General features: G+C 32.8%; 1 protein-coding gene across 1 annotated transcript; it reads left to right on the top strand.

The window, feature by feature from the left end:
* Positions 1-7,469: 7,469 nt before the first annotated feature.
* On the top strand, positions 7,470-8,516 carry LOC145955173 (uncharacterized). Its single transcript, XM_083069881.1, has one exon. The coding sequence runs from the start codon at positions 7,470-7,472 to the stop codon at positions 8,514-8,516; it is 1,047 nt and encodes a 348-aa protein (XP_082926007.1).
* The last annotated feature ends 5,146 nt before the right edge of the window (positions 8,517-13,662 follow it).

The raw sequence follows: 13,662 nt of genomic DNA, 5'->3' as shown, positions 1-13,662 counted from the left end.
ATGTAATTTGGATTGTGATGATTATACTCAATATAGGAGCAAAGTAAGGATAGACTGAGGGAGACCATCTAGTGAATGGTAGAGTGAAGTCTTTTTGGTTTTATTGTTGTGTAGTATTATGTATAGGAGTTGCTTGACCGATAATTTATGTCGTATGATTTGCTTTTACTGGAATACCGTACTTATATTATGTGTATTTGTATAGTTATTTTACCTTTATATGAAGGATATATAATACATATTCTCGTATATGTATGTATATATATAATCCTAAATTAGTAGTTGGTTCATTACTAGTAAATATAACGTCTAATGTAGGAACTATATGTTTCGTTATAGTAATATTTAAACTAAATTATACTTTTAATTCTTAAAATAAAAAATAAAAAAAGGAAAATAAAATAAAAATAAAAATGAATTTAATATAAATACAATTAAATATTAATTATCATGTCATTTAATTAATCTTAATTCATGACATCTCAACAATCAGCAAAACATTTAAAAATAGTATTTAAAATTATCAATTTTATAAAGTCCTAAAATTAGGAAATAAAAAATTTGGTGAAGAAAATCACGAATATAATATTACAGGGAGAAACTAAATTTACAATTATATTGGTATCACTAAAGCAGTGTCCTCAGCTTGCAGGGCATCCAATTATGAGTCGTGCAACTGTCTCTTTAGTTTTCTTCTTTGGATAGACAACTTACGTTACATCCATCTCTTTCTTAAACTACGCTCTAAAATCATACCTTGTCTTTAAACTATGCTCTAAAATCATACCTTGTCTTGTCTCCTATTTCAACTCTTATAATATCTATCAGATGCCTAAAGTATTACATAATGTTTAATACGTTTGGGGCATGGAAAGGAAATGGAAATTCAAACGTGACTGATGTTTCTTTTATATAATTTATTATAATAAGGAGAGATAAGAAGAAAAAAAAAAATGATACTATTCTTCAAAGTGATATATCTACATATATATGTCCCAACAATTTTCTTTTTATTTGTTGGTAGGTTGTTATTGTCTGTAACCATTTAGATTTTTTTTTCCTAACAGGAAACATAAAAATATTCAAGCAAGATAAAAGCTTGAAGATCACCTATGATCATAGTTAATTTCTTCTCCAAATCCTTAGAAGTTTAGAAGTTTTGGGCCATGTACAGTGGCAATAGTTTATACATAGAAATTATATAGTAATTATTTTTAGATAATTTGTTTAGGTAGTAAAATAAAAATATACATTCTAAAACATGAAATTCTTTTTATTCTTGTAAGGTAGTATAAAATGCTTTAAATGTTGAAATGCAAATATTATTTTTGTTTTCTTCATTGGTAACATATCTTATAAAATAAAAATAAAAATAAAAGGTGGGAATTATTTAAAAAGAAAAAGAAAAAGAGTAGGATGGTTCACACAAAAGGTGATTGCAGAAGAAAGCGTGTTAGTTTGGATTGTAAAATGTATAATTAATGGCACTTGTGGTCCCCACACAACAGCAAGAAAATCCTCTCCATGCATTTTGGTTACTTAAACTAACTTATATGAATGCTTTATCTTCTTTTCCTAATAACAATTCTATTTTTTCTGTTTTCTACTTCTTTTATGTTTCTTCCTTCAAAAATGGAAACAACAATTTTTAGAATGATTTCACAATTTTACTTAAGCATCACTCCCTATTCAAGTCTCGATCTCATAATTTTACATGTCAGAATTTTCTAAAAGATAAAATTATGTATGGCTATTGAAAATTTCACATTTTCAATCAAATTTTAACTAGATGTTTTATTTTCTCTTTTCTAACCAAAATTTGTTCTTGAAACAAACTTTGCAAAAACAAATCTATAATATAATAAGTTATGTAATGTCTCTAAAATTCATCTCAGAATTTGAAAATTTTTAATTGAGTTTAGCCATCAAAATAGAAATTTACATAATCTGCCCAAAATTCGTTTGAATTGTCAAAAAGATTTGGATGAACTTAATTATACAAAAATAATATATGATAGCATATGCTGAATTAATTATAATATATTGAGTTCTATGTTGCCTTCTAATAAAGAAAACCTCATTGTAAGTTTATATAGTAATATAACATATAGTTTTTTTTTTTTTTGTATTATGGGCTTCGTCCGGTAAGAGGGACCGGTGTTTGGGCTGCCTTCAACCCAATATCACTGTCTGAATTATTTCAGACCAACCCTTAACTAAATAGTAAATACTTTAAACACCCTTAAGCGTACTCTTAACCATAAAGCTACAAAAATATATATTAAAAATTTAAAATATGGTTCCTGGGATAGGGAATTCGTCATATGCTAAATAAAGTATCGAATAATTCTCTATACATGATTGTAATTTTTTATTTAACTACTTGTAAAAAAAAATAAATTATGTACCGTAATTGAAATATTGACAATAAAATTATATCAATTAAAGATTATTAATATGCATTTGACAAGTATATAAGTTATTTTAGGTAGTAATAGAAGTTCAAATTATCGAATCTATAAATACTTGAGTTATAATTATTTAATTATGGTACTAAATAAATAATTAAAGAAATTTAAAATTATTTAACATGAAATATATGAAATTTATAAAATTATGAAAGTAATAAAGTAATGAAGAATTTGAATTTATAAAATGATAAGAACAACCGAAGATTGATTTTACTAACTTTTTTCATGTGAGTTTGTCTCAATTTTTATTTAATATTAGAGATTATATAGTTAATTCATAGTTCTCAAATATGTTTAAACACTAGTTCCTTAGGCAAAATTTTTTTGGTTATTTCATGGAATTTTTAATTCTTTTATAATTTTTGTTAAACAAGCTCATGAATCTAAAAATTGACTAATAAAGCTTTCATATATTCCTGGAAAATAAATATTACCAACGTTTTATCTAGATTGTAATTCTTAGAGTTTTTCACTCTTAGTTAATATCATGCATTGACCAAAGTAAGAATCGAGAATAAAAAAATGAATTGAATGAAAATAAAGAAGATTACATGAGTATAACAACTACGTCAATTTCTAACCGTAGAAAACTTAGTTGCACATTGCTAAGGAATTCACTCATAAACGCAAAATGAAGATCGTTGATGGATCCATGATTACAATGCTATCACTCTCACTCTCTAATATCTATAAGTAATACAAAAAAAAAAAAAAACAAAGTGAGTTGTTGCTCTAATTTTATAACTTCTTAATGGGTTTTTTTTTTTTTTTTTTTGCATAGGCTCGCTTAAACAACAGGTTGGCTCACTTGAGTGAGTTTGATGACGTATCCATGCTTACATTGCTATATTAACTTGCTTAGAATGCTCAAATGTCTTACTTGAGTGAACTTTTCATAATGCTTTGAGGATGTCTTTTGAGTTGGCTAGATGACTCCCTTTGCGTGACCATGCAATTTTTATAGAGCATGTTTTCCTCACTTCGAGCAATGCTCCTAATGTTATTAGTTCTTCCTCCATACATCTCGAAACTTGACTAAAAGAATTAAAAATATCTAAAAAAAAAAATTATACAAATTAATCAAACAAAATTAGAATAATAATTTTTGACATAAATAAGACTCTAAAACACAAAATATGCTACATAATTGCGTAAATTAGATTAAAGATATTGAGATTATTTAAATAAAATTGTAAACATGTAGAATTATTTTTAATTATTTTAAAATGATATTAATCAATATATGTGTTAAGCAAGTAATTTAATCAATAACTTGAGAAAAGTGAATTAAGTTATTCAATATTTAAAAATATTACACTTTGAAAACCTTTAACAGTGAAAAATAAAATATAGAATGATATGAAGAAGAACTTCAAATTAATTTTAATAAAAAAGTCAAAATGAAATATTAATATGAATTAATAAAAAATAATTAAAGTAACATAGAAAAGAGTGCCAAAAGAATACATCACACTTTAATTTTATCATAGTTTACCCTAAACTACGACGTGTATATATATATATATATATATATATATATATATATATATATATATATATTTATATTTTAGAATTTAGAATAAATTATAGACATATATATAGTCTCTAAGTTATACTTGAAATTTTTTTACTATAGAGTTTATAATTCAATAAACATTTCACAATTAAAGAATTGTCTTTGACAATCCATCCTAGGATGCTTTTCACCATCTCACTTTATTAATAAGTCACTAGAGAAAACCTATTTTAGAATATACTACTAGCAACTCTCATTTGAGTGAGAACTACAACTAGAACCACCAAGAAAATCCACCCTTCATTTTCAAAACAAAGTAAGTAAAAAGTTAATTCTTAGTAGCAAGAACATGTGAGTTAATTAATTTAAGTCTCACATTTGTAAATGCAAAATAGATATTATGCAAAAGTGAAAATAAGAATAATAAATAAAAGGATAAAATTTAGTTACAGTTTTCTAGATGTAGTTGATGTTGTTCTTTAATAAAAAAAATGAGAGATGTACCTTGATAATATACATTAATATATATTAATTAGATGAAATTAGCTATGCATTAAATATAAATATATATTATCAAGGTGAATCTCTAATTATGATCGGAAAACAACATTGACTACACTTATGAAATTGTACACAAGTTTTATCATAGAAGAATAATACCAGAATTTTTACGTGGAAAATCTTCTCAATGTATCAAAGAAAAATCACAATACTTAGTCTAATAACAAATTTTCATTATGAAAATAGGATTACAAATAGTCTCTTTTTCTCAACAAGATAACTTAAAAGAACCTCATCCCTCTCGAATAATTATGTTTCAATTCTCACCAAATGTGGTGAAAATAATTATCTCTTTCTCTCAAAGAGGAGTACAAGAATTTTCTAACTCCAATTCTCTCTTTTTCAAAGAGGATTCTAGAATTGATAGGATGAAATCAACCTCTCTTTTTAGGTCTTGACCCCTTCTATATGGTGACACCTTTTAAGTGGCTAACTACTCTCATCACAATTCTCCTTTTTTATAGAGATAACATGAAGTTTTATTCATGACTCTTTATTCACAATTTTTTGTTCATGATAAAAATTTTAGATTAATTTCTCAACAAAATAACATAAATTGAATATCAATATTTTGACTCACAAAACTCTAAGTATTGAAACAAAATAACTCAGTTTTTCTTTCTTTCTTTTATGTGTAACTTTTTCAATGAAAAACTTTTTTTCTTTCTATAGGACTGGAAGATAGAAAACACGAAGCAATTCCTAAAGATATAAATATAATTTTATTCTTAAAAATATTTTTCTAATTTTCGAAATCACTTAGTTAAGAAAATAATCATTTAAAGATTATACTTATTAAAAATTATACAAGTTTATGGGAATCAATTATTTTGTGAGGGAATCAATTCCTTCTCACGAGAATCAATTGCTTTTCAAGGAATCAATTTTGAATGAGAATTTCATGTTCAAAAATCATTTGTGTCACTTTTTATTTTTATTTTTGTTCCACTTTGTGAGAATCGATTTCATGCCAAAGAATCGAAGCTCAGGACCTAGAACAAGTTTTCATAATTTTTTTTTTTTTTAATCTTAAAATCATTTTTAAGCTTTCTCAATTTTTCTCGATGGACTAGACTTGATTAAAACTGATATGCACTTTATTCTTTTTGATCCAAATGTATCTATATCAAATCTTCGTTTTACTTTGACTTTGTCCATGTTTTGTTTTTGATTTATCTTCAACTAAGGATCAGCAGACTTTTGGCTTTGTTTTGATCAAATCTCTTTGTGAGCCCTACGTGTATGACTAGGAATCGCAAAAATACCCGCACCTGCAGGTATATGTGGATAAAATTTGCTAAGGATAATAAATGGATAGGCTAATTGAATACCCGCGGATAATGTGGACGAATAATTTTTTACCCGTTTATAAATGGGGCAGGGGCGGGTATGATATACATACCTGTGGGTACCCATTTAATAATATTTATTAAATATCTTAATTATCCTTATACCACATAATCCTAAAACTACACTCTCATCTTATTTTCTTTCCATAGAATTATGTTGGATGTAATTTGATTAATTTTCTAGCTTTGATTGGACCAATAAGATTTATGTATTTTAAGTTGTTTACTTACGTTTGGAATTATGAGATTTAATTATTGCAACTTTATGATATGAGACTTTCCCTTACTTGTGTAAGATTGATGTATTTTAAGTTATTGATATCTTGCATTTTTATTATTATTTCAACCGAATTAACGTTAAATACAAATTCAAAATTAACATTGAATTTTTATTTTTAATATTTCATTGACATTAAATATAAATTTAAAATTATTTATAATATAATTTATTTAATTTCTTAAAAAATTTATAAATATCCATAGATATTCATGGATAACCGTGGGTATTCAAGAAATTCATGGATACCCGTTTAATGAATACACGCGTGGATATGAGATAGGTATGAGACCAATTTTCATACATCGAGATGGGGATGAATTTACTATTACCCGTCCCATGGGGCTCCATTACCATCCCTATGTATGACATACTTCAAAGGTAATGTTTATTTAAGTTCTATTGCTTTAAAAAATGGTTATAAACATTAATAACTGAAACATATTTTTAAAACATATTTAATTTTTAATAACACTTAGTATTTTATTTAAAATATGTATTTGGACATTATGCTTAACGTGCATTTGATTTTTTTTTTTGTTAAAATTTAATTCATTAACTATTTTTTTTATTTGATAAAGACTATTTTGTTCTACATATCAAAATATGATAAATAAAAAATAATATACTTTTTAGACATTAAATTTGGTAATAAGGAGGCTTTTGATAAAATAATTTTTAATAAATGTTATTAGTGAAATTTGTGATGTATTTAATAATTATGATAAATATATCTTTGTTATCCATAATAATTGAACTTACTACAAAAGAGTTTACAACAATTATATATTTTGTTGAAGCAACTGAATTATATGCTACATATTTGCTAAATAAATGAAATTAATTGTGTATAAAGTTTTTTTTATAACATTTTTTAAATTACCTGTATTAATTTAATAAATATAGTATTTAATATTATTGTGCAATTATTTCTTTTTTACAATGACGATAATTAGATTAGAATATTTTATGTATACTACTTAAACAACCTTCCACTACCAACCTAATGTTTCTTTTCCAATAAATTTTGATCATTCATGTGTAGATAAGTATTTAATAATTGTTTTATTTGGTAAAAAAATAAGTTTTTATTTAATAATAATTTTTTTAAAATAAAAAATTACTTGTGTAAAAGTCACATTTAAATTATCACTTTTTTAGATTACGAGTTATATATGCTTTCACTTAAAGAAATCTTAAACAGAGAAAAGTTATTAGTTCTTAATATAAGCTATTTTTAGTTTCATTTCACTCTAAGTCTACGTTAAGATACAAGGATGTCATTTTTAAAAAGCATGAAGATGAATGGACGAATTACATCTTTCTATTTTGAGAAGTTTCCACCGTCGTATCGTGAGCAAGATCTATGGAAAGTGTTTCAGAGGTGGGGTAGAGTGTGGGAGGTCTTCATTGCTGCAAGAAGGAATGCTAAAGGATACTTGTACGGATTCGTCAAGTTCATTGACGTGTGGGACGTAAAAGCACTCGAGGTTCGGCTGGATAAAATCTACATTGGGAGTGTTAAGCTCAACGTAAACATCTCAAGGTTCTCTAAGGAAGAAACGAGGAAGAAGAAACATGAGACAAAAATATATCGACGTGAGGTTGGAAGGAAGGACACCCAAAGGTCATACGTTGATGTGGTTAACGGAAATGCAGTCCAAAAGATACACCAGGAGGTGAAGACGGTAGCCCCACGATTCCGTCATACAAGGGGGATCAGGACACAGAAGGTGATGTGGTGTGAGAAAAAACCATCAATCCAAGGTAATAGTGAGGACGAAGAATGGACTGAAATTACAATGAAAGTGCCCGAGGAGTGCAGTGAATGGCTTCAGGAGAGTTGGGTGGCAAGGTTACACTCACTGGAGGATTTTGACAGACTTGAAGGGCTACAAGCATTGCATGGGAACGAAAAGGTACGACTAAGATACTTTGGAGATGATTTAGTCTTGATTTTAGGCTTGCAGGAGATGGATCTTATGGAAGCAGAGAAGGGAGAAAATAGTGAGTTTTGGGCATTGTTCTATGATATTAATCGTTGGGATCCGACAACATTGCCTGGGTCTCGATTAACATGGGTGAGGTGTTACGGGGTTCCTTTGCATATGTGGAATGAACAATGTTTTTCTCAGGTGGTGTGCATGCAAGGGTCTTTGGTTAAGGTGGATTCAGATACTGCCACGTTCAAGACAATTGAGAGCGCGAGGCTGCTTATTAAAACTTCATCACAACTACCCATCCAACAACATTCCCGGTTCAAGATCAATGGAATACGAACACAAATCAGACTAGTCGAAGAAACAGCGGGGTTATACCCAAACTGCAAGTGTTACCTATGAAGGGACAACTCAGAGATCTTACAATCTAATGAAAGTGTTTGTGGAGGGGACTTACATTCTATCTCAGACATGATAGAAGAAGAGGAGAGCTGGGATGGCAATCCTTTTGCCCGGGACATATCTCCAGTAGGTAGAAGCAACAGCGGAGCTAGGTCGGATTGTTCAAATTCAAATGGATGGCGGGAATTTCAAAGGTGGCGTGTAGTGAAGCAAAGAAAAGTGAAGCAATAGATAAGTCAGACAACACAGAGAAAAGTATACTACAACGAGGTAGCTTCAGGGAGTTGGTGAGGGGGGAGGGTACTGTGTTAGGAAAAAAGGTGGATATCGAAGATCAATCAGGAAAAGGTCACCAAAACGAGGTTCAGGAAATGGGGAAGTAGGTCGGCTAAACCTTACATCAAGCCGAAGAATGTCACTTCCATGTACTTGGGGGAGGGGTTGCCTATTACGAGATCCAAATATACTTCGGACTTCAAGTTTAACCACATGCAATAGATTTATTTTGAGCTCAACACGTGCAACGATCCAAACACCGGGCTCAACACGTGCATCGCCACAAATAGCAAGTCCAAAGAATGACAATGTCAACTCCGAAAGGGTCAAAAATAATACGGTGGAATTAGAGGGTATGACCGACAAGGGGACTATCTTAGACCAGTGCGGGGAACTGGTATATTTGTTGACGCAAGCGATCGAGCTGCCAAAGAAGGTCATGCTAGAGATGAACTATAGATCCGTTGGGGCCGTCGCAAATGTTACACCAACAGTGTTAGATGACAACATAAATTTGGATTCTCTGTGTGATGAGCGAGAGGCAAAAAAGATACAATGCTTGACACATGTGGTGCATCAATCAAAGTCAAGGAAGGTGACACGAGCTGTTAGAAGCCAAGTGAGCCAGAATTTAAACTCATCTAATAATTCCATTTCAGATACAAATGTATTGAACTGCAACCGATTGTTCTGGGCTAATTATGAGATCATTGAGGCCAAGAAACAATGGGAAAGGGCAAAGGTGTTAGGGGTGACCTATGAAGGCGATGAGGGGGTGATTGTGGAGCAGTTTGGTAATCTGGAAAATAGAGACATTCAACAAGCAAAGATGTTACAACGCCAGACACATGAAGGGGTTAACATTAGTGATCAATGAAGATTATCTCATTTAATGTTAGAGGTCTCGGAAGTGAGACAAAGCATGGTATCATCAGGAAGCTGGTCTTGAAACATAGGGTGGATGTGCTATGTGTACAAGAAACTAAGAAGGAGGTTGTCACGGAAGCGTTGTACAAAAACTATGGGGTGGTGGAGTTTGCAAGTGTTGTTGGGCTCCTGCAAATAATGATGCAGGAGGATTATTATGCATTTGGGATAGCCGAAAACTTGAGGTAACATCTCAAATTGCAGGTCAAGGGTATTTGGGGTTGGTTGCCAAATGGATTGTGACCGGAGATTTAATGGTGATTATAAATATATATGCACCCTCAGAGAGACAGCGTAAAAAGATGCTATGGGATGAAATTCTGGAAAGGAAAAGAGCTAGCTCAATAGCATTATGGTGTGTGGTAGGGGATTTTAACAGCATAAGGTGCATGGAGGAGAGGGTTGGCCAAACTACTGGTCTCTATGCTACTATAGATATAGAAATGTTTAATCACTTTATTGCTCAGATGGAACTGGAAGATGTCCCTTTGGTGGGTCGTAAATATACATGGTATAAACCAAATGAGAGGGTTAAAAGCAGAATTGATCGAGTATTGGTTTCACTAGGGTGGTTGGAGAGGTGGCCGAGAGTTGCTCAGTTAGTCCTTAACCGGGGAATATCAGATCATTGTCCCATTTTGATGAGGAACCTGGAGATAGATTGGGGGCCTAAACCATGGAGATTCTTTAATTTCTGGTTAAATGACTCGGAGTGCAGAGAATTGGTGTCAAGGACCTGGGCTAATACAGAAGTGGTTGGCTGGGCAACATTTATTGTTAAGGAGAAGCTGAAAGCCATAAAATGCCAAGTGAAGAATTGGTGGGGAGGTAGAAATACATCCATACAAACTGCTACTGATGTTATGGAGGAAATGAATGCAATTGATCTTATAGAGGAAACTAGAATCTTATCAGAGGAGGAACTACAGAGGAGGATTCACCTACAACAAACATATTGGGAAGTGGCGATTAAAGAGGAGTCTCAACTGGCTCAAAAGGCATGGGTCAAGTGGATGCACTTGGGTGATATAAACTCAAAGTATTTTCACCATGTCATAAATTTGAATAGGAAGAGGAATTACCTGCCTGGTCTTTTTATTGATAATCGGTGGGAGGAAGAACCTACGATAGTCAAAGAACACGTTAAATCTTTCTATCAAGAAAGGTTTAGTGACTCAGTGACTCATAGGCCAGGCTTGGATGGGGTTAGATTCCAGCAGTTAAACGCTCAGCAATTAGAGTTGTTGTCCAGGCCAGTCGAGGAAGATGAAATAAAGAGGGCAGTTTGGGCGTGTGGGAGTGATAGGTGCCCAGGCCTAGATGGTATAAACTTCAAGTTTATCAAGGAATTTTGGGATATCATGAAAAGGGACTTGGTGCTTTTTGTCCAACAGTTCCATGATAATAGCAAATTACCTTGTGGGACCAACTCCTCGTTTATTTCTCTGATCCCCAAGGTTGATACACCACAAAGTCTGAATGAGTATAGCCCTATTTCTTTGATAGGTTGTATGTATAAGATACTTGCAAAGATTCTAGCACTTAGACTCAAAGTAGTGCTTCCGTATTTAGTCGATCATAGGCAGATGGGCTTCGTGGAAGGAAGGGGATTATTACAAGGAGCTATGGTTCTTAATGAGACGCTTGATGAGGTTAGGCGCAGAAAGAAGTCATGCATGTACTTCAAGGTTGATTTTGAGAAGGTGTATGATTCAGTTTCATGGAGCTTCGTGTTATATATGTTAAGGCGCTTTGGGTTTCAAGATAAGTGGATAGGTTGGATTGGTGAGTGCTTAAGAACCTCTTCTATGTCAGTTCTGGTTAATGGAAGCCTTACAACTGAATTTTTCATGCAAAAAGGGATTAGGCAAGGGGACCCGCTAGCCCCTTTCCTGTTTGTTTTGGTTGCAGAGGGACTTACTGGCCTGGTTAGAGAAGCTTCAAATTCTGATTTGTTCAGAGGTATTAAAGTGGGATCGAAAGGCGAATTAGTTAACATCCTCCAATATGCAGATGATACAATCTTTGTGGGGGAAGCTTCGGTGGAAAATGTGAGGACCTTAAAGGTAATCTTGCGGGGTTTCGAGTTGGCAAGTGGTCTTAAAGTTAAATTTTACAAGAGTTGTTTAGGAGCTATTGGTGTGGGAAGAGAGACCTTAATTTCCTTTGCAGAGATATTACATTGCAAGTTGTCCAACATTCCATTTGTATATCTGGGCATACCTATTGGGGCCAACCCTAAAAGAAGTAAAGCTTGGCAGCCTGTGGTCTTGAGCTTTAAAAAGAAGTTGTCATCGTGGACAGCATCGACATTGTCCATGGCAGGAAGGATTTGCTTGATAAATTCGGTGTTGACCTCCTTGCCGTTATACATTATGTCATTCTATAGAATGCCCAAGATGGTGACCAAGCAACTGACATCTATCCAGTGCAACTTCCTATGGGGTGGTAAGCTGGATGAGAAGAGAATGGCATGGGTATCTTGGGAGAAAATTTGTCGGCCTAAGAAGGAAGGGGGTCTAGGAATTAAGAAGTTGGATGCTTTTAACGAGGCACTATTAGCTAAGTGGCGTTGGGGACTCTTTCAGCAACCAGAGTCAATGTGGGCAAGAATTCTATAATCTAAGTACGGTGACACCATCATGCACAATACTCGACTGAGAGGAAGCTCAGATTCTATGTGGTGGGGTGATGTATTGAAGGCTTCGGGTGAGGATACCAGTGACTCTTGGTTTATGGATTCATTGTCATGGAGGTTAGGGATGGGTGATCGAATCCGATTCTGGTCTGATGCATGGGCAGAGGCAGAGCCTCTAGCGAATAGATTCCCAAGGATTTTCTCAAATTCATTGCAAAAGTCAAACGTGGTGGCAAATATGGGTCATTGGAGTAGAGGAAGGTGGCAATGGAGATTTCAGTGGAGAAGAGCTTGGTTCACTTGGGAATTAAACGATGTGCAACAGTTTATGAATATAGTGGAGGCAAGGGTACTAATAGAAGGTGTACAAGACTCAAGGCTTTGGACACTGGATAGCTCGGGATGCTTCTCAGTAAGATCTGGGTATCGGGCTTTGATGGACCGTGGCTCCTCATCACAGTTGCCAAATGTTGCTGCGGTAGCTTGGGATATAAAAGTTCCACCCAAAGTTAAATGCTTCATTTGGAGGTTGTTCATGGGTGCTTTGCCTACAAAGGAAAACTTGTTGAGGAGAAATGTGATAGTCTTGAGGGATCAAGCAACCTGCCCCTTCTGTAATGTGGATATCGAGTCGGCAGAACACATATTGTTATATTGCAGCGGCACTGACCCGATCTGGAAAAAATGGTTGTTGTGGTTGGATAGCCCGACTCCTTTATCTAGTTCATTTGAAGGCAATTTCTTTGCTCATCCAAGTATACTATTGTCTAAAAAGAGGCTTGATCAATGGCATGTTATATGGACTGCAATATTATGGTGCATCTGGAGAGCAAGGAACAAATGTGTATTTGAAGGGGAGCACCTTGACGGGAATCGTTTACTGCAGCAAACTGTGTTATACTCATGGTCTTGGCTGACAAGTTTTGATAAGTCGTTCAACTATTCATTCAGTCAATGGGAAGCTAATCCTGGACTTTGTATCATTTCCTAAGATCTTTGATAGGGTTTCGAGGAATCTTTAGAGTAATCTAGTATGCAAATAGTTGATTTTGGACCTCTTAGTTGAAGGCTAATTTGTAATTTAAATTAGGCCCAACTTTGTTGTGTCCTCCGCATGCAAACATGTATTCGACATTGGTATCTCTTGTACCATTCTATTATATAAAATATTTCTTTGCTGTTCAAAAAAAAAAAAAGTCACATTTAAAGAATTATAGCAAAATGAAATAAATGAGTATAGTATGACACTTTCTATCCCGTGTGTTAATATCTATACATGATGATAGAACAATAGAGATTTATTTG

Source organism: Cajanus cajan, chromosome 2 (genome assembly GCF_000230855.2).
Source record: "Cajanus cajan strain Asha chromosome 2, NIPB_CcT2T_4, whole genome shotgun sequence".
Classification (NCBI taxonomy): Eukaryota; Viridiplantae; Streptophyta; class Magnoliopsida; order Fabales; family Fabaceae; genus Cajanus; species Cajanus cajan.
Note: the sequence above shows the minus strand (reverse complement) of the source record. Positions and strands in the feature narration are given on the sequence as shown.

Excerpts from the sequence above, each read along its gene's own strand:
- LOC145955173 (XM_083069881.1), top strand. The coding sequence starts at position 7,470 with ATGAAGATGAATGGACGAATTACATCTTTCTATTTTGAGAAGTTTCCA.